Source organism: Hippocampus guttulatus, chromosome 19, assembly GCF_054856545.1.
Source record: "Hippocampus guttulatus isolate MCC_2025c chromosome 19, RoL_Hgut_1.0, whole genome shotgun sequence".
Lineage (NCBI taxonomy): Eukaryota > Metazoa > Chordata > Actinopteri > Syngnathiformes > Syngnathidae > Hippocampus > Hippocampus guttulatus.
This window is the reverse complement of record NC_141279.1, coordinates 6,905,344-6,928,927: the sequence shown is the minus strand read 5'-3', so window position 1 is coordinate 6,928,927 and position 23,584 is coordinate 6,905,344. Positions and strand designations below refer to the sequence as shown.

The window sequence follows — 23,584 nt, the reverse complement described above, 5'->3', positions numbered from 1 at the left end:
TGACTTTGGAATGAGACATCAAACATTTGCAGAGAACTCATTTAAACGATCTTATGAACAATTCAATTACATCACATCAAAACTGCACAGTATAAAAAAAATCATCAGAGCAGAGTTTGTGCATTTTAGCCCTTCCCCCCGCCCGCTCCATCCTGAGGAGTCAAAGGGGCCTCTGTAAGGGTTGCAGTTCTCAGTGCCACAGCGGAATACCTGGTAGCTCTCAGGTAACATGAGCAAAAAGCAGCAAGGCAACATTTGTCCCACGAGAGACGACTGAATCAATGTCTTCTCAGTCCAGCCCGCTTTTTCGGACCTAAAAGCTTCCCAAAAGCCTTGGACGGCATCCCAAAGTCTCGTACAAATATACACAACAAATGATCTCCGCTCATTGGCCATGACATTAGCAGATTACCGGGGGGTAACTTGCTGAGCGATAATGTACCGATGACACATATCACAATCGAAACATTTACGAGTTGTCAAAACAAAAATGAACTCATCGCATTCTGCACAGGAGATCAGTTCAACAGATTTAAAAAAAAAAAAAAACTGCTGAAGGTATAAAGCCCGCCGCTTGACGCTGATAGCAATGACACAGAAGCACAAATACTGTCCAATGGTGCCTTAAGATACAAGGTTCATTTGTGACATGACACTTGTAACATAAACCATCGTTCCTCATTGAAATGATTGGAAATCCCATTAATCTGTTCCACCTTACCCCAGAAATTCAAAATGTTTGGAATGTGTTTTGACACAAAAATATTGCAGTTTATAAAATATGAAGTACAACACTTAAGAAAATGTAAAGAATGTGTGCGTCATAATTCATTGCTGCTTTTATTGGTGTGCCATTGGGGGCAGTATAACGCACTCATACACAGATACGAAGAAGAGTTTCACAACTACTGGAAGAGGCTCAGTAAGCTGCAGGAATATTAGTTGTTTCCGCAGAAAATTAAAAAATATATGCCTGTTGTAAGTAATGTTATATTGTCTGTCTACCTGTGTTAATGCACCATTTGTGTTCAAATATCCGCTGCAATTTGTGAGCTTGCCTGAGGTTTTGCATTGCTTGTTCGCATTAAGGTGTACAAGTTTTGCATGAAACCGCTTGAAGACACTCTTTTGAGGAATTGTTGTATCTCAAGGCATCACTGCGAAAAAAAAATGGGGCTGATTGGGGTAACAAAGAAAAAAAGGTCAACATGAGGAAGAAGCTATCGCACCAAATCCTGAACGTGGAAAAGGACGACCTGAGAGCGCCAATATTCAATTCACAACACTGCAGTCAGTACGAATACTCAACAATTACAATCTCTGAGACAAAAATGTTCAACATATTGCACTGAGAAATCTACAAATAAAATCAACGCATTTTTATCCCCAGTTGGCCCAGACTGGGTCGAGTTTTCTTTCGTTTGGCCAGTCAGTTGCTGAGAGGTCTAAATCACGGCCTCAGTAGTAGATATGCTGCATCTCTGTCCAGTTGGTAATCCAATACTTTCTGTGTGGCTCCTCCGGCTCAAATCCGACATTGAACTGATAGCGATCGGCCTTGCAAAGTTTCACCCCGCGGTGCTTTGGCATTATCCGGTAGTAGAGGGATCGCTTGAAGAATCCAAGCTGGGGAGAAAAGAGGTGACATGAGAGACTAAAGCACAGCTAAGATTTAATGGCAGCTTGAGAACGACATTTAGGAGATTTAGATTCCTTATAGAGACGGAACGTCGGGGAAAAGAGCGAGAGGGGGTGGCCCCCCACTCTCCCCGCTGAGGAGGAAGACGTGGAAAGAAAGCACAAGCAAGGTATACAACACTGCTAATTCCCATAGAAAATGCATGTAAATGCTGAGAGATTACGTTTGTAAGAAAGACTGGAATAAACTGGTTAATATAACACATCGGTATGTGCTATGATATACCAGTTTATTCATGTTTATTATTGTGCTTGTAGCATGTAGCGTAAAACAATGCATCAAACTGAGACCTGTTTCGAACACGGCTGCCTCACAGATCGGTGTTTCGCAACGTTTGTTCAGCCAAGCCACTTAGTTTCACCCGTTTGAGCTTGAAACACCTCTCAGATTGACGCATTACTCCACCAAAGTTGAATGCTACAACTCCGCTGGTCGTCAGGAGACAAATCGCAGTATGTTTGAGTGCATCGTAGCAATACTCTCAGCGTTCACACAATGATAAGCCGCTGAAGTTCCAGCCTGAAAAGGATGCGAGGAGACGTTAGACATATTGCGCACAAGCGAAGGGTCGGAAAGAGAGAGGCCAGAACGCCACGAGGAGGAGTTAAGGTGTAAATCCATTCATCGGAGGGGTGTTGTTACCCAAAAGCCCCAAATGCTGTGTGCAGTTGAGCACCCCTAGTGGGTCTCAGTAGTCCTCGGTCAGCCTCTCTGTCTCAGAGGGCTGGATCTTCATCTCAGCCTTCTGGGCTTTGGCCTCATACATCTCCCTCCTGTTGGCCCTCTGGAAGAAGCCACACTGCATGGAGGAGGCGGAGGAGGTTAAGACTCAATTGGTCAGTGCGAGTCTCCGGGACAGCATGGTTTGGGTTGAGAAAGAGCACATGTGGCGAGCTTTTCAACGTGTGCAAATCCACTGACCCATGGTGTCGGCTCACCTTCCAAAGTATAAGAATGATGATTCCTAGAAGTAGAACACCTGCGACGATGGCGGAGATGATGATCCACAGGGGAAGTTCATAGGGCGTCTCCACCCGCGCCTCCGGCTCGATATCTACGGCGAACTGCATCGGAGTGGAGACAGCGGCCATTTCAACTCAGCGCCAAGCTGTTCGTAACGGTCGATGATATTGATTTGACGTGTGTTACCGGAGTGGTCTGGCTTTTCATTTTAAGGGTGGGTTTGTCTGTAATGAGTTTCAGGGTGGCTGCACCTACAACTTTGATCCACAAAGCATTGGCAAAATCCTGCAAAATAAATAAATGAATGAATGAATAAATTATTATTATTGAACGCGATCCGCGTGGTCGCAGCTGGTGAAGGCACCTCCAGCATGGTGCTGTTCCACAAACGGGCGCGGACGTGAATCTTGGTTGAGTTGCTCATGTTCAACAAAGGACACGTAAAGGTCACGCATCTCGCCGTTCCTTCGGCGCATTCCTGCAAACGCAAAGAGGAAACGTCACCGTATGGGTAAAAACACACCCGCAGACACACGCATACACGGTTGAGGGAGGACAGACGGGCACCAAGTCGCCCGCCCCCACCCAAACTCTCTCACACACTCTCAGTGTGGTTTGTTACTCCCGAGCTCACCAACAGGTGTGATTCTTTTCGTGGCGTGAGCAGCGTGAGGGTCGCTTGTGGCTCGATCCTCTGAGGCGGGGCGGTACCATCCAGATCGTCTGCCTCGATCTGCCGTTTCACACGTTTCGATGCACTTTCTGACAGCTGCAATAGAAACGCGGGCAAGGAAGCAGTGCAGACAGAGACGAGACGTCAGAGGCAAAACGAGTGGGTTTGATCGCGAGATCAGATTCTCAGAATAGCACCGTTACTTCTATTTTCGATTTGCGGCCAGGGGAGGCTCAGATGTGGTGAATCGGACATTCTTCCCTCAAGGACTTTAACGCGGGCTTTGTTTTGCATGTGAAGCACTTTCTAAACCACCGCTCAGACAGTCACACCACCGCCATTCGGACGGAAAGCGGAATACAGAATTGAGCTTGCACACAAGAGATGCTGCCAGACAGTGTCAACTTTGAGAGCGGAAGGAGCCCATTAGATTATTCGTAGTTCAGCATTCACAAATTCATCTCCGTGTTTATTCTGGGAGACCGATTTGCAGCTGTTTGCTAATTATTAGCCATTATTGGGATGGAGAAAAAAAAGTGCATACGGTCTCGAGCGTACAACAAAGCCAAAAAGGAAGCTCACAGTTAAGTTCAACGGGTTGATGACGTCTCCAGGCGGTCGACATTCGCTCTGGGACTGCGTCTGAACGATGATCTGAGTCAGGTACAGGAGCCACTTCCCATTGGACGCCTCAAAGGGCCACTCAAACTCCACGGCCAGGATCCCCAAGTCCCCCAAGGCCGGCCCCCTCATGTTGACCTAGTGTAAAGTCACCACGTGAATGGACAGCCACACTTCCTCTTTCCCCCGAAATAGCATCCGCCCCTGCATACGGCTGCGCCACAAGCCATGACTTGTGTTCCCTGAAATAATATTAACCATCTGACAGTAAAAAGCGTCAACGAGGGAGTAAAAAGCTGAGCGGTCGAGGTGACTCACATTGAAGGTGAACTCGAGCAGACTTCCCACGTCGCTGCTGTTCACCATGGCCGACTCGCCCATCACCGCCCCGCCAAATTTGGTTTGGATGAGCGCGTTTTCACTGCACAGTAGAGAAGAGGTGAAACAAAAATGAATAAAGGTCAATTGAAAAACCAGATGTAATGATTTTGTAAATGTGGCTGTTGTTCAAAATGATTGCTAAACGTTTTGGATACTTGATCATCAGGTCTTTGAATGTTTTTACCAGCAGGTCTTTGGATTTATCTGGGATGGAAAACGGGAAAGTTGAAGGCGGAGGAGAGCGAGGGGCTGAAATTGCAGAAGCTTGAAGCCTGGATTGTGTCAGTCGCTAAGAGCAGTAATAGTGGCTAAAATCTATTTGAATGCAGAATTATCCACTTTTGGATTCAAGTCATGTAAGTGCCAAAAAAAAAAAAAAGATTTCTTGCAGGTATTTTGTTAAGTTATTTTAAAGCTATTAATCAATTTTTTGGGTCTTTTGTTGTATTCGTGATAGCAACTCACATGGAGAAGGAGGGGAGGATGGTGTTCTCAATCAGCAGGGTGACAGGCACAGGCAACAAGTCGCTCTGTTCACTGAGACTGAAGGAGCCAATCAAATGACAGCGCTGCGTTAAAGTCATTATCATCATTATTATTATTATTGCACACACGTTGGGAACGTCAACATTACGTAGACAGAAGCAGCTGACTCTGAATCTCCTGCGTGTACAGATCGATGCCTGACGTCTCCAACTTCAAGGCAAGTGACACCTGTTGACAAGGGGGGGAGAAAAAGAGAACATTATTTTATTTTCAGAAAACGCCCAAAATAGTTCAACTTTGACGGGACGTCAGCGCTGAGATGCCGTACCTTTCCCTTGCCTTTGAGTGGATTCCCCAATTCACAAAGGACGGAGCCGTCATAGCGACATTCGACATCATGATCCTAAATGGGAGAAAAAAACCAAAACAATTTAACAGCTTTTGTGAACGCGCCATATAAATAATTTAGGGATGTAGAACAGCAGGCAAGAACTGTGTATACAATTGTAGCTACAGTGTCATCTGCTGCCCTCTGTTGACTGTACCTGGGACCTGACGCCAGAGTATTTGAGCGCATCAGGGATGCTGACGTTGAGCGTGGCCTGGTGGGCGTCCTCAGCCACCTTCCCTCTTGCGGGAAAGTTGGTCACCTCCACCATAAGGCGTATGATCTTCATGCTGCTGTTAAACTGGAGGATTTGGGATTTTTCCTGCCTGGGCACAGGAACACAGCGGTTGATATACAGTATAACACGATGCTTCCATTTTTCTTTGTGTTTAAATAAACCATTTGCTCTTGGTTTTCACCTGGGGAACGGCTTTTCCTTATTGTCGGCAAAATGGGCCGTCAGCTGCAGGTTGCTGGTGCACTTGTTGTCAGAACCACACTCCTTATGGAAGTTAATCTGAGAACCAACCAGTTTGGACAATGAGTGGACGTTCCATTTGGTACAGGTATGGCAGCAGGATTGTAAAGTGACCTGTGTGCACTTTTGAGTCTTACCTCCCTTCTTTGGGTGAGTTTCTGGTCTTGACTGAGAATGGGGAATGAGTCCAGGTTTTGGATGGCGCGTCTTGATTTCGGTTTTTGTTCATCTAAGGACATGTTGAGGGAGAAGACCACTGGCTCCAGCTTGTCCCTCACAGGCACCTTAAAACACACCCAAGGATATTTATGTGATGATACGTCACAATTATATCAGCAATTTTAACTGGCCTAAAGTTACGGTATAGGGAGATACAGGTATAGGTAATTTGGTCTTTTTTTTTAACTGGCAGCTGGTCCCCCTGTGTCGGTATGCTCTTTTTAAAATGATAGGAGAAAATAATTGAGGTCAAATGATGCAATTTTCAAGAACCACTGCATACCAAGAACTTACCACAACATTCAAGTTGAGACGATGACACTGACTTTTGGAGGCCGGCAGCGTCAACAGGCCTGTATACGTGTTATCACCGTTGTCTTGGAAACGAACGCGTGGGCTCCTTCTCCGATCAATGTCGGCCTCCACTGTGTACTTCACCGCTGTAACATTGTCAATGGGTCACGTGCGTTTTTGTTCAAGCGAGACGCACAACCAGTCATTGGATGACGGCGGACCGACTCACTGATGTTTTTCTTGAAGTTTTTGTTGCCGTTGCTTAGGGTGAACGACGTGCAGATAGTGGCCACGATGCTGGGAAACACAAATAAACTCAAAAATGCTGCAAAGACTATTACATGAGCCGCTTTGACCATGACACTCGCTCACCATGGCGTACTTCCTTGGCACTGATTCGGATCCACAATCTTTGGCTCCACATCAAAGCTCTTAGTTAAGTGGATGACAGGCCGAGTCCTGTCATAAATGAAGATGGCGCTTTTTAATGCGTGTTGCCCTGTCTCTCAATGTTGCACCACCGTCACTCCTCGAGGACACCTATATTTCCCACCTGAGCAAGGCGATGCGGTCATCAAGGGAGCCCACCAAAATGTCAGGGTAGCCGTTGTCGTCCATGTCCATGCCTCCACTGATGGAGTAGCCAAACGTTTGGAATCCTCCGTTCTCGACCGACTTGCCCTTAATCACCTTTTGAGGGCCAGACGTAAATGTGGACGGCGGTCAAGGAGAGCTTGGAAGTGTTCTTCACATCATGAGATGTGTTACCTGGCTCGGCTCCTCTGAGATTCCCTCTTTACTTCCCATCCAGATGTAGACCTCGCCTGTGCCATGGAACGGAGCTCCCACGGCAAAGTCTGCAGATATAAAGACATGCAATGACAGCGAGAGCCCAGTAGGTGACAACCTGACACTGTAAAGTGGGCAAACGGTCGTTCCAACATTTTTTGAAAGTGACAGTCCATAAAATATGCAAAATAATTTAGAAATTGCGAACATAATGATTGTCTTGTTTTTCAGAAACACTTGGGCTTATTATGCTACTGCATTTTAATGTTGGAGTAAAGTGTATTATGGTGCTGATGATACTTTTAATGTTTCATGAAAATAAAATGTAATATGTACTGTTTGTGTGTGTGTGTTTGCGCGTGCGTGCCTTGGAATCCATCCTGGTTGATGTCACCAATAGCGGCAACTGCATTGCCAAATGCAGAGGATGTGGGGCCCTTAAGCACCTCGGTAGGAGTCTTCTGGAAGGAGCCATTCTCGTTCATGTAGATATAAACTGCTCCTCCCTCATCTTTCATGCGGTCAAAGTAAAACGGGGCCCCTACAATTAAGTCGTTCCAACTGGAAGCACAGGAAACGCAAAAATGAATTGAAACGCTATAAATCTGAACAAGAAATCCGCCCTGTAACGTCAACATTTCCCCTTCTGTCAGACTCCATAAAATTTCAATCAGGCATGAAAAGGAGAAGCAGAAGGTGATTGAGCCATGATATCATAGCAAACATCTTGAACGGCCTTGCGGACGGCTCTTCGACTCTGCTTAGATGTACTTCAGTGACCATTCCACAAAACACGACGGCTCACGGCCACAAAGCGTTCAAGCGGTGCGCCAGCTGAGCGCAACAAAAGATAACACGGCAGCAAGGTCGTCCTTAGTCTCCCTCTGGAACTTTGTGCTTTCCACTGAAGCATTTGGTATCATGTGAATAAAGTATTGTGGTTTTTGACAATGTAGACCAGAGCTGTGGCCTCTGACTTTTAATGTGGCCCTGAAATGAACAGTTTTTTTACATTTTACTTTGTGATGTAATTGTTAATTCACGTACTTGTCGTTATTGAGGTCAGCGACAGCCAGACTGCTCCCAAAATACGAGCCTACTTGTTTCCCGGGGATGATGAGCACCGTCTCGATGTTGTTGTCAGTTCTCACCCCGAGGACCACCGAACCCTTGGACTCATACCGAGGAGAGCCCGTCACCACTGTGTAGTTGGCAATGCCCAGCAGACGCTTCTCTTGAAGAACGGAATAACCTGAAGGGGAAAGACTTAAAGATGAGCTAAAGCTCCACATGGTGTAGCAAACAAGAAGGGGCTTCGAGCTGATCCTTGATGCAACGCAATAAATTCCCTACTTGAGCAATAATCAATGTTTGAGAAATTTCTATCTGGATTCCGCTCGAAACCCATTGCAGACCTTCTCCTTGCTACATTTCTTTTTAATTCTACACAGTTTCCTCACCAGACACGTGAATTAGAAAGAGACATTTACCCATATAGTAGAGCTTGTATTGTTTTTTCAGAGAGCCAAAGTCTTTCTCAATGGAGTCCCACGAATTGGCAGGATCAGGATTTCTCCATATGACATGTACATTTCCTACATGAAACAGAAAACAAGTGACTCGTCATGCATGACAGCCTGAGAGTAATCCATTTTAATTCCAGTGCCCACCTTGCCACATGTAGCTGCCCGGGCTGCCCATGTATATGTCATTCTCCGTCATGCCACCTGAGATGCCCATGTTGCACATGCCCTCGTCTCTCATGTCGGAAGTGGGGTCACACACCTCGTAGGTGTGAGTCTGCCAGTCGTCATTACGGTCGAAGGTCAGGTCATTGCTCCTCACGAAGCACTTTCCGATCATCCGCCGCTGCTCCTCTGCGCCACTTCCGAAGATCCTGATGTAGCGATGGCCGCATGCCTGCACGCCAGAAAAAAGATTTTTGCTTTCATCAAAACACACGAGGGCCAGCCCCGATGACACAATAGACCCAACGTTGGTAATTTCCCCGACGAGATTTTAGGAAAAATGGGAATTGTTTATTTGCAACATTTTATAAACTATGACAAACAAAAGCGACTCCATAAGGACCCTGAACGTGTAACTTAGCATTAAATAGGAGACAATAAAACATGGCGACCCTCTCACCAGTATGCGCCCGGCCGACTGTACTCTCTGGCTGGCCACGGTCACGCCCAGCCACATGCCCTCCACCATCTCGGACGGGTCTGCTGTAAATGCGTCATAAAAGGGCTTTTGTCAGTCGCTTTCTGCCGAAACGGTAAAAACAAGCACCAAGCAAAGTGAATCACATTCTGACACGCAACCGCAAAAAATGCAGAGGCACTGGAGCCTCGATGCAGTTGAAGATGAGGAGAAACGGGCAGGGATTGCCTGGAAACTCTTCTCCTCACTCACTTGAGCTGACCAGGTCCAATCTGGAACAGTCCGAGGCGTCCGTGGTAATGGGGCAGGAGTAGACGGCACCTGTTTCATTGACGTTCGCCAGCGATAAGGCTTTCTCTTTGGGGGCTCCTGCTAAAAGCCTGCACGGACACACACACACACAAAGACGGTGGCAGATAAAGATTACACGATTGCATCGCAGCCGTGTCATGGTGTGTGACAGTATACAAAGATGATAGCAGCATGAAAAATTTGTCACATGCAAAAAAAAAAAACATTGCTAAAAGTATTTGGTATATATTTTATGCCTGCAATTTTTTTCTCTCCAGAAAACATTCACAATGTATTCAAAATGTGTTTCATTATGTTCATATATGTTTTAAGCATGTGGGAGGAGTAAAACTATTTTTACAAAAAATACATGTGGGTCTGGAATGTATCCCCCATGGTAAACGGGGGGTTGGACGGTTTATAAAAAGAAAGCAGTCTCTCTCGAGAGGGCAAGCTCGAGCTGGACCTTTGGCAAGTCCGGGCAACAGCACACGACGCACATGCTAGGTTGTTGGTGGTGGACCTCAATCTTTTTGTCGCGCACGTATTGACACGCCCTGTATCGGCGCCTTTCAACACGGCGACCTTTGAAGTGGAAGGATTAAGGCCATGGTGCCGTGTACTGGGACACACGGTTGACTGTCAGCACCAGATTTATTATCTGCACTTGTAGGCAGAAGGTGAGGACAAACCTGTTTAGGTTGGCCGAGCTGTTTGCTGAATCGTTTCATCATGCGTGGAGGGAGACAAAAGTAGCGCAAGCAAAGTGAGACGTTTTTGGGACAAAAGCCGACAATTTTACATACTGTAGTCACGTGCTTCATGAAATTGCATTCATGCATTCCCAACCGTGTATCGTCCTCATTTTGTCATCTCTTAGCTGCGTTGCTTTCAATTCATGCATGTGGATGTTAGATTTTCTTTTTGGGTCCGATTTCAGCCTCGAAATTGCCAATTCTATCAGTCTACTTACAGACACCTGCAATCTTATCAACAGAACATCAACATGCAGCCAGACACAACTTCGTCCATCCCTGATGTCTTCCCGTGACAACGCCGTGGGAAAAGGAAAACTTTTTTTTTTTTTACTTTTTAGACTCAAAAGCAATAAAAACCAAAGAGTATCCTTTTGCAGCAAACACAATGCTCGATGTTCACAACGTGAAAGTTATCTCGTCACTCTGCCACCAGAAGGAGATTATCAGCCCTGAGCCAATTATCTGGCCCAAGTGATGACAACTAGCAGGAGCCAAGATGGCCTTCGGAAAGGGCTGCCGGCGGTGATTGGAGCGTCTGATAAATGAGATTCCACAAAGGTTTGAAGACATGACAGAGTGACAGTATGTAGAGTATCAGAGCCACCGCCTATGCTTCAGTCTTGAACACGTTTCTCCTATGCAGTGGTATGTATCAGGCTTTATTAAGGCAGATATTAATTTGTCGCTTGACCCATGCTAGGGAACAAATAAAAACTGACCTGAGATCAGTTTCGGTACCCCACCCTAACTTTGGGAACCCCTGATCTAAGAACAACCTGGCCCATCTGTTTGAATAGACTCATGCATTTGGCATGCCAAGGTATGACAAGCTAATCATAACCGTAGACCTTCTAAAACCATAATCATAAAACATCAACAATAATCCTTTTTTTTTTTTTTTTGCTAACAAAACAAAGCATTTTGTGACAAGCCTCTCTCTCAACTTCCAGACGCCCTGACTCGGCCAGGACAACGCAACTCATATCCTGCTTGGTGTCAAGTCCAACAATGCGTGTCCACCTCCCGCCTCCTTGCCAACTCATCACCTCCTCATAAATGCGCTGACAAAGAGCCCACGGGAGGGATAGCGAGTGGGCACTGAGCTCCTGCATTCCAACTGAGTACACGGGACGTGTTGAAATCTGCCCTGTTCTCCTCAGCAGGTGATGCGAACTTGCTGCTCGAAGCGTGTGGTTAGTGCGGCTTACAACACACGGAAGAGGTGAGAGTAGCTGCCTTCTACACATCGGCACAAAAAGGACTTGCATATGACTCAATTTGAAAGCGGTCGTATCCATTATTATGACAAATGTTCGACCTGTCAATCAGCCACACTCAATGACAGACAGATGTAACCTCAGCCCAGTGGTGGGAGGTTAGTTCGTCGTATGAACCTGCTGACGTGGTCCATTCTCCTCTACGATCCAAAATATTGACTCTGCATTGGCGCTTGCATCCTTCTGTAATCTCGTGGATTTGGCGAGACAAAAAAGGTGCTTCCTTTACTCCAACCTAAGAACCAACATAATCCCACGATATTGAGCCTTACTGATGGTCAGGAGCAACCTATGCTCAAATTGGGTTAAAAGTTGCATCAGGGCACCTTTCCTCAGCATTTTTAGAATTCAAACAAGCTTTTATCCAAACATTTCCAAGTAATCTCGCTCAGATAGGAAAGTTCCGAAGCAAAAACCAAAATCTGGAGAGGCCCCGTTGCGTCAAGACTTTTGTGTCCCCAGGGCGGAAACATGTCACAACAGATGAACAAAACAACTTGACTCGCCATGAATATATATCCCACTCATCTAAAAACAAATCTGCAATATATTTACCAATATATACTGTACATTCTTTTAATTTCATGAGTATTAAATCATAAATATATGGGGGTGACACGTATACTTTCTGCGTGCGACTCCATAACCTCTCTGTGCCCGGTGTGCTACAATGGCACAATGATGATTGGAATCCGTCCATTCGCGCAACAGTGTCAGAGAGCAGCCGGAGAGGGTAAACACACACATTGCTATCAGACTATTCAGAGCAAACGTGCCTCGCCATTGACTGAGCGGGTGCCCCCACCGTGACTCACACGTGAACTGGCAATGGAAACACAGTGACGCAGCCACCTGGAAGGATGAAAATGTATTAAAATTGCTCCGTAGCAACGGAAAACATTCATCACGAGAATTAAGCGCGGGGAGCATGATTAAAACGTCGACGTCATATTCATTACAAAACAAAAACAAGCTGAGCGCAGAGAACGCCGCCAAGACTGAAATAATGATATTAATAAAAAAAAATATTTTTTTTTAATCAAGCATCTACAGCACTAAAATTGAACAAGGTTTGATCGATGATCATTTTCTTGTTTGACAAAAGGGACACATTTGAATCAAATGTGATGGCAAAACGGATCACATCAAATGACAAAAACGCCTGTTCTTCAAACACTCGTCAAGCAGACATCTCAGCTGGCCAAACATCCTGTTTTGCAGCCCACCAACTGCCACCGGTGAAACAGTAACAAGAGAACAAACTCATTTCGGACCCGGGCGACAAATAAAACATGGCAGGTTTTCCCCCCACCCCCTGATATTCCGCTAACTTGCTTTTCATTAGCAACTCGTAAAACCTCATCTGACAAGGTTGGTTTATGTTTTGGTGGGGAGCCCACTCGCAAACATTACAAGCAAGTGGCGTTTGCTGGGGTGTAAGGTTAAGCAAATTATTCTTGCAAAACACACTGCACGTATGCACAGGTCCGCAGACGCGTACCTAGTGTAAGTCAACACTCGTTTTCCGTGTCAGAGATGAAAAATGATCCGAAAGGTATTGAAGGATATAGTTTTTCTCCAGACAGGTGACCCTCACCCACCCGCAGGCCAGCCAACTTACACCAGCTTTTTTTCCCTTTTTTTTTTTACACACAAGAGCAAAAGGAAAAGGATCTCTTGCAGTGGTGCTACAGTTGACTCGACGGGTAGCGGTAAAGAGAGAGAGAATCTTCTCTTTGGAGAATAGTGGGAAGCGCAACATCCTGCTGGGATCCATTTCAACGTGTAATTATTAGAGGGCGTCCTTCATTCAGTCGGGACACAACAAACTGATTGGACCCACAAAATAAATAGCAGGAGGGTGAGTAGCAATCACCATGGACAGATTTCAAACCATTTATTCTCTAAAAGTAAAGTGAACTACAATTTTCAAATAACAGTATAACATTTTGTTTGGGGGAGAGAAAAATAAATCATGATATTTTGCATTTTTCAAATTGTAATTTAAAATTTGGCTGATGTAAGGCAATAAGAGTTTATATCGAGTCACAGTCATGTTAAACATGAACGACGTTGCAGGAAACAAGAATGAATCGTTATCTCAATGTTTCGCTGAGCATGACAGTAGACCTCCTGCTGGCACAGGGACCACCAGCGCGCTGGTGATAAAGAATGTTTGGACACATGCCACGCTGGGAATCGGCGTCATTTACTTCCATGTGCGCCTCATCTTCTGGTAAATCAGAGAGAATGGAGTACCAACAGACGTGGGGACCGAACAACACACGTAGACCGACAGATGCATGAGCTTGTTTGTGTTTATAAAACTCCCTGCATAGTTTGACCTGCTTAATCTGCGCTCACAGTTAAAAAAATAAAAAAAACAGCACCACCTAATTAAATGGCGGACTTTCATAGCCTGGGGCTGATCCAGTCAGACGAAGGTGGAAAACAGCAGAAAAACTTCCAATTTGGAATCCATATTCATTCATTAGAGGATTTTAATTTGAGGCTTTTGGGGCCAGGCCACTATGAGTCTCGACTACAAATTGGAGGAATTGTGTCGGCTGCAAAATAAGCATACTCCAGATTTTGGTGGGTTCACGTGCGTTTTCCAACAGATCATCACCCTGACTCCTGTCTTGTCTCAACCTGAAACCTGGCAGGTTGTGACTGTGCACAGAAGGCTAATACATTCCACACATACCGTGGGGTCAGGGAACTGGAAGAGCCAATAGGTGGCCAGCTGACTGCCCAGTCCCACCTCCTGGCTACAAAAGAGAACAAAAAAAAGCCCACAGAGGAGACTCGACTCAGCGACTAGTAGTGTAGTAGGGATCCGTACAATCTCGCCTCCGGTAGCTTTGACTTTTTTTTGGGTTCAACTTTAACTTCAAGCTAGTCATAAATTTACTCTTAAACTGGCCCGACAGAGCCAAGATTCACTGCCAGACTAATTGGTTCATGGCGTCAAGGGTTCACAATTTTATTGCATTTACTTTATTGCAGAAGTGGAAGTGGCAATCGGCCCTTGACTTACATCCCATCCTCAGTCTGACTCACGCCTGCAAGAAAGAACGCCCACTTTAAGTGCTAGGACTTGTTGAAGCTGGTTCCTACACTTGTATTTCTCAAAAGTGCACTCAATAATAGTGGGGAAAAAAAATCAATGAGACATTATCTCTTGGTATATAAATGTTAGCATACCAATATACATACTGCACGCGACCCTGCTAGCATTTGCGCTATAAATACTATAGCTACAAACAGTGCAATAGCTGATCATAGGACCCAATGTGGGCACCACACCTTATTGATCTGCCCTTGTGTTTTCGGTACTCAGGTTGCTACATTTTAGCATATTAGCATCGTAACACATTTCAGTCGGCTTTCACTGCACAGCGCATTGCTTCTGAGAGCTTACAAAACTTGCATTACTATGGGTCCATACAAATTGTCGGCATGTTATAAGCAAGTGTGTGGGACCCTCCTCTGTGCTCCTAGCATGTAGTCCCACCTCTTGAGTGTCAGTCCACTGAGGATGACTGCATCTCAGCTGGGACTTGTCCAAGATGGCACATTGATCCCATGTCATCTAGACACTGCTCTCCATTCTTCTCACACTAATGCACATCTTTGTCCCTCTTCAGCTGGGTGAAGTTTCTGACTACAAACAACATATCTTTGTTCACCGACATTAGGGCTTTTAATTGGTCCAGCACCAAACTCAAGCGAAATCGACAAAACTTGTATTTTAGGACCATCATGTGGTGCTAAGGAGCTCTGTCAAAGTGAGTCGAGGAGTTTCATTTAGACAATGGTCGTGTTTTGCCATCACCTTTTGGCTTATTTTGATTGTCAACTGTTCTAAAGGTCAATCACTCACACATTTTCACTATTTATGGCAAGGCTACATCCATACGCTCTGTCTGCACTTTTTAAAAATATAAACCAATTTATTGCAAAGTTACAGTTGAAGGAAACTCAGGGGCCCTGTGACCGCAGTTGGAGAACCACCGTTCAAAAGTTCCTCTCACGGGTGCTTTGCGGGTGGAACTAAAACATAAAACGTGTAAAATAGAGAACAGGTTCTGCAGTTTAGCAGAACTGGAGGGGGGCTCGCAGCTTTTCTACGTGCTCAGTCAGCCACTGAATGAGAATGAGACCGCTGTTAAGGCGGTAGTATCTGGTTCCGCCCACTGGGTCAAAGCAGGTGTCAGTTGTTTCCAGGCCACTACCCATCAAACCAGAAAGAAGTGGAGAGGGGGAACAAAGTAACTTACAGGTATTTCCTGGACCCCTCCGTCTGTTCGTGCATGGCCACCGACAATCCGAAGAAGCTGCCTTTGGTTTTGCCCTCTTTGATCACGGGGAAGCGCTCGTCCACGTTAAATCCACGGCACACCGTCGCTGCGTGGATGAAAAGCAGCAACGGGCAAAAGAGTAGCCTTAGGGACATTTTGTTGGTTTGTGAGAAGGAGCGGCAGATCCACGATCGGCGCGGATCCGACAGGTAGACACACACAGCAGGGACCTCCCCACGCAAGAACTGCAGTCGCGACGCGCACTCGCACACTCATTCAGAAGGTGAGCGCGCTCTCTCTCTCTCTCTCTCTCTGTCTTTCTCCCCCCCCCCCTCTCTGTCTTTGTATGTCACGCTCCGTCCCTCTCCCCCTCCCTCCCTAAAACTGTGTGCTGCATTTCGTTTATGTGAATTTAAGGTGTTCTGTTAGTGTTCCCTGGAACATTGGCACCCCTGAAAACGCTCCCCTAATCCCACTAATACTCAAGTGGGCCCACCTTCACATGAGCTCTCCTGTAACGCCCACCCTGTGTCCACCTATCAGCCGCACTTGTGGCCTGGAACCGGCCATTCATTCAACCCTTAATCCCTTTCCAGAGAATTTGAGAGTTCACGGAGGCAATAAAGAGTTTCTTTCGCTTTCTTGAGTCCACCAAGTCGCCTTTCATAGCGGCCTTGGAAGCGGCACCACAACCTCCTTCCACCAGAATGTGTCCAATTTCCAAAGCTGTGTGCCCTCTTTCATCATGTCCAGGTGATAATTAAAGTGTGTGCATTCAATTGTGACATTATGCTTGAAGTTGCTGTCAAAATACGCTTAGTTGTGCTTACACAAGGCCAGTGTGTGTGACATGCAGAGGCCACATCATGGAACCAGGTCTACCGCTGTCCTTCAACCATTATCGCGTCTGCATTTGTATGTTACTGTCTAGCTCGGGAGCATGATCATCAGCCTGAAGATGAGTGCACAACATGCCGGTGTGTACACTGTCAACATCCTGCTGCCTTAATCAAGGCCCCCATCGACAGCGGTGACACTCAACAGAGCCGTGCTGTTGTGTTTTTAGCAGGGAGGAACTGTCTTTTTTTTCATGTTTAGCAATGATTAAGTTGCATGTTTTGGGGGGTTTTTTCACCCCCTTCAGGGCTGGGAGGGAATCTGATTCTGAACGTGGGCTCATCTGACCCTTTTGACACCTGAACAGCATCTCATTTTCTGGAGCCTTGAGACATTGTTGAAGGCCTAACAGGATTGCAGGTGAATTCTGATCTGAATGTGCGATAGCACAAATGCTCTTCTGGAACTGGAACAAATGCACACAATATGCGCAATTATGGTCCATTTGCTCTACCACTGGTACAGTCTTTGACTAAACACAGTGTAAAAATAGAGAGAATAAACTTGATTTCGATGTCAGTCCCGTGTTTGGTACCTTATGAATTTTAATCCTTAATTACTGGAGGAGGGAGAATAAATAAAGCAAGCAGGACATTGGATGAATAGGAAACACAGCATGTTCTCACTCACCGAGTAGTCGCTCCCTCTGCGATGACATAGGCAGCCGTTGCCATGGCGCTGGGGGTTGCTACGAAGCCAGTATGTTCTGGAGAGCAGGAAGACAGCGTGGCCTGTTTAAACTTCAACCAGGAGTCTCGCTGGGCTCGGATGACCTTTCCACGGGAATCAAACTTTATCTTCTGAGGCGGGCCAGCCACTTGTTACGCTGTAACGGGAATCAAATGCAGGTCCAGACTGCAACACAAACAGAATTTCGGACGTACTGTAAGTGAGTATTCTCCTGTTGTAACTCAATCAGGCTGGCAAGGATGAAATCTAATTGCAGGAGAAAATCATCAAAGATTAATGAGCTAAATCTAATAATTTGTCAGTTCCTTCTTGGATAGCACGGAACAAGATTACAGCAAGGTGAAATGCATGTTGCATGGGTTCTCAAACCTGTTGGGCCCGGGACCAGTTAAGTGGAGAACATTTTCCAAAAGACCAATCATAATCCCAATGCCAATGAACCATAGCGACTGTACCACTAAATGAATTGGATGAAATATATTCAACAATCATCACCAGCTGACATGCACTGCTTGCACCAACAACAGGGCCATCAACTAAGAATAAGTACTTAACAAAAGCAGTCAGTGTTGCCATCTTGGTGATTTAATTGCTATATTTAGTGACATTTCCAAACGCTCTAGTGACGACTGTTGAAAAAAATGTGACTGAAATTCTTGCTAATACAGAATACAGGTCACTGGTTTGTGCAAAGCCCAGGAATGTATAGCCCGAGGAAGAAGGCGCGGCTCAGAACTCTCCCATGAACTGTCCAGTGGCACCTGTTTTTTGGTTTAGCTTTGGGCCTGGCTAGGAGTTCATGGGACACACTCAGCATTTTGTGGAAACAAAACATTTTGTTATTGTGTTATTGTTTCAAATGCATTTTTCTTCCTCAGTGGCACATCAATCTGGAAAGGAAATGCCATGTTTTCTCAAGATGAAGCCAGACTTTGCAAATACAAAAGAGCAGTGGCCCTAAAAGTGATCCCCGTGGAACTCCCTAAGACAGCAAAGCTGAGCGAGTTTCATAACTACCAAGACAAGAGCGAGAAAAGTTGCCATAGTTCAGTGTGATTATTAGTTATCAGGCTACTTTCTTACAGTTCACAGTGAATGAGGTCGAAAAACGGAATAAATTCCTCCATCCACCTCCACTTCCTTGACTCTTACCAGTGAAAAGAATCTGTCCTGAGTTAATGTTTTATTGCAAGAAAAATAATAAGTGAACACCTGTTGCACTGCGGTGCATTGGAGGTGTTGTTTAATCATTAAAAAAAAAGGGAGTTGTTCAGGACCGAATTCGTCTTCCTCTTGTTCTAAATGAATCACAGTAGATTGCGATGTGCGGAGGAGTCGCAGATTCAAAAGAAACGATATTCGAGGGGAGGTTTCATTTGGCTGAGCACAGATTTGTTACACGAAGAAAGTAGCTCTTTACGTGCTGCATGCGTACATTCTAGAGTCGGAGGTAAAAAGGGGCCATGTCTGTGGAGCGTGACACCAGCTTGACCTTTACCCAGAGTTCATTCATCACACGCGCTCTTCCTGTGTTCTCGGCACCGTCACAAAAGTTAACTTTATTGAAATTGACAGCGACACTGAGAGCATTAGGCCCGGGTCAACGTCGTACCCGGCTGCTGTGGGACAAGTTGCCTCAGAACTTGATACTGAATTAGCCCAGCGTGAAGCCCACACAATGGCTTGCATCACTCATCAATGTTTACTGAAGGTGCGGCTTGACTCCTCTGTAAGCTGCAGCAATGTTACTCATTCTTTGCAGGGGATAAAGAATGTATGCAAATGAGTACTGTCATATAATCAGTCTATATTTGTTGTCCTGTGTTTTCTTTTGTTTCGTTCAGATATCCGTTGCTCAATAGGTGATAACCCGCAATGCTGATGCTAATCATTAGCCCATGAATGGTGTTTACCATTATGTATCCTCTTGTTTATCCTCAAGTCTTTCAGTAACTTTGGCTGTTCTTGCTTATGAGTTTGTTTTTAAATGGTCTTCAGTTCTGTTGCGTGCAAATGCTTTTAAATCATAAACCTTGTGTTTGAAATGTGCTCTATAAATAAAGCTGCCTTACTCTGCCTGCCTCGTAACTGTCTGTTGGTAGCTTCTCCGTTCCCCTTACGTGGCTGGTGACAATTTAATGCACATTTTGTTCCAGTCTAAATGGAAGTTAAGTCAAAAATCCTGTTGAATGATTATCACATTCCCATCCACATTCATCAACTGTTACTCAGTTTAAAACTCGCCCCCTGTGCTAAGCCTAATTAATCTTGTGAGCAGACTTGAAAAATGGCACTTGAGCAGTAAACACAACATCGCCTTGCCCTCACATTGCTCGCGTACCCTGCCCGCGGTAAAGTGAGTTTACATGATTTACAACACCGCTCTGTCAAGATCCCCCTTGTCTGTTGCAAGGGTCCAATCCCTCAGCGCTCATCCTTCAGAACTTTATTTCCTTTCGTCTTTGGAGCAGCTGCTGCTCGGATCCACATGGTGCCACGTTTTGTTTATCAGCGGATGTGCATGTCGTACAAATAAAATGTGCCATTGTAACAGGACGGACGCTGAGAGCGATTTCACCGGTGGGTTGAGGGGAAAAACGGCAAAATAGTCACGAGTGCAAAAATGAAAAATATGTCGTCTGTGTGTTCGGGTGCTACGGTTACTTGATGGTTTTTATTCGAAACAATGACATTCAGAATGCAGTATTTGTTTATATAACATATACTGTATATACAGTATATATATATATATATATATATATATATATATATATACACATAGAATACACACAGAGTGGCCTCATTTGTTATCATTCATAAACATGGAAGTAAAATAATATTATTAGCAGAGAGCGTGTGAAAGGCGAACTTGGCCTTTTGTTACCTTCCTATGATAAATGGAGCAGAGTGAGAAAGTGCAAGAGATGCTCGCACATTTTCCACTCAATTGAATGGCCTGCTCAGATCATTAAGCGTCCATTCATTAGTGAGGGACACTAGCAGGGGCTCAGCTGCAAGGCAAACATTGGGCAGGGGGGGGAGGGGGGTCTCTGAGGAGGGGGCACTGTGGCGCCGTGGGTGGTGGTGGCCTCTGAATTTCACCTGACATATGACCGTGCATAAATTTTAGTCAATTATTTCTGCTCGTCTTAATCTGTGGTTCTCAAACTGGGGTCATCGGTCGGCAAGTCATAGCTAAAGGGTTCTCTGGGCCCCAAAAGGTTTTCTGTTCTTCATTCTCAACAGGGTAGCGGGTGTCTTTCGATTTGTATTCCTGGATCAAATGTGGACTTTTTTTTCTGTACACACCCCCATGAACAGTAACCATTCTATGCTCAAAAGTCATTCATCTTTGTGGGCTGCTTTTATCCTGGACAAGCACTTGAAGTCGTCATCACCTGCCTGAGGGGAACAGATGCTGCGGAGCAGATAAGGAGTGTCCTCACGGGGGGCTAAGATTTCAACGCCACAATGCACATTCGGCGGCGTTTCGACACACAAATGCGCCAACCGTGTACACTTTGCTTCATTTGAAAATGGTACGTTTACAACATGGAGATGACAAACCAAGTCGGGAGAGGAAAACGGGGGCAGAAACGGGAACTCCCCAAATGGGCCAAGCTCAGGCATGCCTGGATAGAATTGCTAGTCTTGATGCGATGTTTAACAAGGCCACCTAATGACAAGGTGGATGTGTGACTGAAGTACTCCAAAATCTGAAAGTTGTAATTGCGAGCTAATTTTCGACTATCCTGTATGACAGGCTGTAAGTGGGGTCGGGTCTCGGAATATTAGAGGATCGATGCAAGCTCTTATTTTGTGAGCAGGTCTTTTTTAGTACTGTATGTAATTCAGACTTTTTTTTTTTTTTAACTTTCATACATTACATAGTCGATGTCTTTTCGATTTGGGATGTTTGTTCAAACATTTAACATTTGTCTTTAGGATGGAATGTTTTAACCGGACAGTGTTGTCAAGATGTTCCCAAGTCGCGAGGGAGCAGTTTCATCTTGCCCCGAGTCAAAACATGCTCTGATTCAGGGTGGAGTTTCCTGCTTGATCCACGGGAGAGACAACATCAACACCAGTCCAAATATCACCACGCAGTCGCACTTTATTTTCTGTGATAATCCCCCAAACGGGAATGGCGACAAGGGGGTGAGGGTCAGGATGTACTTGGGAACGATGTAGAAGATTAAATTAGTAGGGAGTGAGATGGTCTGGAATTTGGGAGATGCAATGAGTCGCAAAAAAGAGCTTAAGTTTTTGCACTTTGTGGGCAGCTGCGGGGCCCTGCGCAAACGCTCAACGCACAAGCCTTACCTGGACTCTTGCCTCTCATGCATATCACTGTGCAACACACGTCTCCACAGAAAGCTGGACTTTGGTGCAACGCCACCTGAGAACATGGAGGCCTCAGTGTTACACAAGCAATAGAGGTGATTTACAATACTCCTTGGATGCTTCGGTAAAATTTTTTTTTTTTTTTTTAAATCTGATTGTATTTTCACTTTGGATGTCTGTGGCTGGTTTGATGTAGTTTCAGAGTGGCTCAGACTAACAGAGACAAGTTCTTCAAGTTTCACTTTGTGGTTCACATCAAGAAAAAACTCAACTTCTGGGTATGCCACCCTTGAGACAAAGAAAATAAATAAACCACACTGCACAATTAAAAACTCCAGATTGACTCATTGCCATCCTCTCTTTTTATCTCAGGTCAGAACCACTGACGAGGGGGCGGTATGAGCGTTGTGGGGAGGCGAGTGGGGGAGAGATAACGAGAGAGAGTTGGCAGTAAATAAGACTTGCAGGTCTCCCACTCGCCAGACAGCCTGATTCCCATTCAATCAGATCATCTTAAACTAGCCCGTGGCGCTTCATTACGGAGACTTGCTTGAAGTTTTCAAAGGGTGGTGAAATTGCGTCGCTGTTTGCAGCGGGGGCCAATAGGAAGCGATTGCGTGGCCGTCAGCCCCTCGTAATTACAACATGTAAACATCCTCTGCAGTGGGATTAGACATAGGATGTGTATTATCAAGGCTCTGCTCTATTCAGTTTTCCTCTAGTGCTAGTGTGTTTATTTACTCCACTGCATAACGTATCAGGAGTCTGCAGAACTTCCCCATAATAACTCTTTTGTGATCCTTTCATAGGGTGCAATAAAACCTGGTCCAATTGGTCCAATATTATTACGCGTAGCGGCAGTACAATATGAGACAGCCTGAAGGAGACTCAATTGAAAGTGGAATGCAGAAGGTGGTATTTTGAAATAAAACGGCAACAAAGGAATGGGAGGAGCGAGAAAGAGGGAGGGAGAGTAAGAGCAAGAGAGATGGATTTTGTTCCCTGGTGGAATTTTTGATCACCTTAAGCATTCAAGGTCCTGTGAAAATGGCTGTACAGTGTCCCCACTTTCACTTTTATGTTTGCTTCTTCCAGCTGCAATGCAGAAGAAATAAGAAAATCATACAGAGTGATTCCCAATTTCTGTGTCCGTTAGTGTGTGAACGCTCATTAGAGGTGGCATAGAAATCATTCTGATATTTCTACAAATTGACGTCATGTATCTTCGGTCATCTATATCAGCAATGTACGGTGATAAAGAGATGAAATTAATTATTTCCTGGTTGGTGGCAGAAGGTGCAATTTATAGTTTATTCGTTTTAGTTTGGGTTTTTTTTTTAACATTTTTGCTTTAATTAGTTAGCTTTGTGTTCAACAAAACAGGCCCAGACTTCGCACTGAGTAAATAAATGTGAGGAAATTATTTCAGTACATTTTAAATGACATTTTTTCTTGATGGTGACTGAACTTCCTCCTGGATGTTGTCGCTGTTTTAGCTGAGCTTTGGTCCAAGGCTGGAACCAGGCCAGCGGTGCTACTTCAACCTACTGTGTTAGTAAAGTACCAAACAATGGTCCCTGAAGCCTTCTCAAGTTACCGGAACGCTGAGCTTTAATATGTCGGCTTACTGCGAAGGTATATAGGAATTAATTTGGCTATGTACAGAACCTTTTAACCCCCACGCACAAAGGTATATTGTCAGAAGTGAAAGGAGAATTCTTACTTCAGTGCTTCTGCAACAACCCGGAATCTTCTCTTATTTGGATCCTAACAGCAGTAGTGGCTGCAATGGAAAAACAATAGGGAACGTTATTTGTGCAACTCCATATTTGATTCATCTGCACCATCTACTGGACATGAGTGTGA

At 45.1% G+C, this 23,584-nt stretch overlaps 1 protein-coding gene and 1 long non-coding RNA gene across 4 annotated transcripts in view; one reads left to right on the top strand and one right to left on the bottom strand.

The window, feature by feature from the left end:
* Positions 1–25: 25 nt before the first annotated feature.
* The window catches only part of itga3b (integrin, alpha 3b), a 40,086-nt gene continuing 16,527 nt past the window's right edge, over positions 26–23,584 (bottom strand). The window contains exons 5-33 of one of the 3 annotated variants that reach the window (XM_086138691.1): positions 23,442–23,501; positions 22,741–22,813; positions 21,698–21,773; positions 17,315–17,539; positions 15,767–15,893; positions 9,410–9,537; positions 9,140–9,222; positions 8,662–8,911; positions 8,482–8,586; positions 8,039–8,243; positions 7,359–7,552; positions 6,971–7,059; positions 6,756–6,892; positions 6,575–6,661; positions 6,432–6,499; positions 6,203–6,348; positions 5,827–5,973; positions 5,631–5,728; positions 5,369–5,537; positions 5,152–5,226; positions 4,972–5,051; positions 4,803–4,880; positions 4,275–4,377; positions 3,918–4,094; positions 3,297–3,431; positions 3,027–3,140; positions 2,849–2,947; positions 2,638–2,763; positions 26–1,626 (exon numbers count right to left, since the gene is read on the bottom strand). In XM_086138691.1, the coding sequence (XP_085994817.1) occupies positions 1,459–1,626; positions 2,638–2,763; positions 2,849–2,947; positions 3,027–3,140; positions 3,297–3,431; positions 3,918–4,094; positions 4,275–4,377; positions 4,803–4,880; positions 4,972–5,051; positions 5,152–5,226; positions 5,369–5,537; positions 5,631–5,728; positions 5,827–5,973; positions 6,203–6,348; positions 6,432–6,499; positions 6,575–6,661; positions 6,756–6,892; positions 6,971–7,059; positions 7,359–7,552; positions 8,039–8,243; positions 8,482–8,586; positions 8,662–8,911; positions 9,140–9,222; positions 9,410–9,537; positions 15,767–15,893; positions 17,315–17,342 (3,216 nt within the window). In that variant the 5' untranslated portion in view covers positions 17,343–17,539; positions 21,698–21,773; positions 22,741–22,813; positions 23,442–23,501 and the 3' untranslated portion in view covers positions 26–1,458. Of the gene's footprint in view, positions 1,627–2,341; positions 2,499–2,637; positions 2,764–2,848; positions 2,948–3,026; positions 3,141–3,296; positions 3,432–3,917; positions 4,095–4,274; positions 4,378–4,802; positions 4,881–4,971; positions 5,052–5,151; positions 5,227–5,368; positions 5,538–5,630; positions 5,729–5,826; positions 5,974–6,202; positions 6,349–6,431; positions 6,500–6,574; positions 6,662–6,755; positions 6,893–6,970; positions 7,060–7,358; positions 7,553–8,038; positions 8,244–8,481; positions 8,587–8,661; positions 8,912–9,139; positions 9,223–9,409; positions 9,538–15,766; positions 16,109–17,314; positions 17,540–21,697; positions 21,774–22,740; positions 22,814–23,441; positions 23,502–23,584 lie in introns of those variants that run through there. The other 2 variants (XM_086138692.1, XM_086138690.1) reach the window with 2 other exon arrangements.
* On the top strand, positions 15,971–19,452 carry LOC147189919 (uncharacterized). The gene is made up of 2 exons (XR_015104115.1): positions 15,971–16,070; positions 16,384–19,452. It is a non-coding gene; the product is annotated as an uncharacterized LOC147189919 (long non-coding RNA).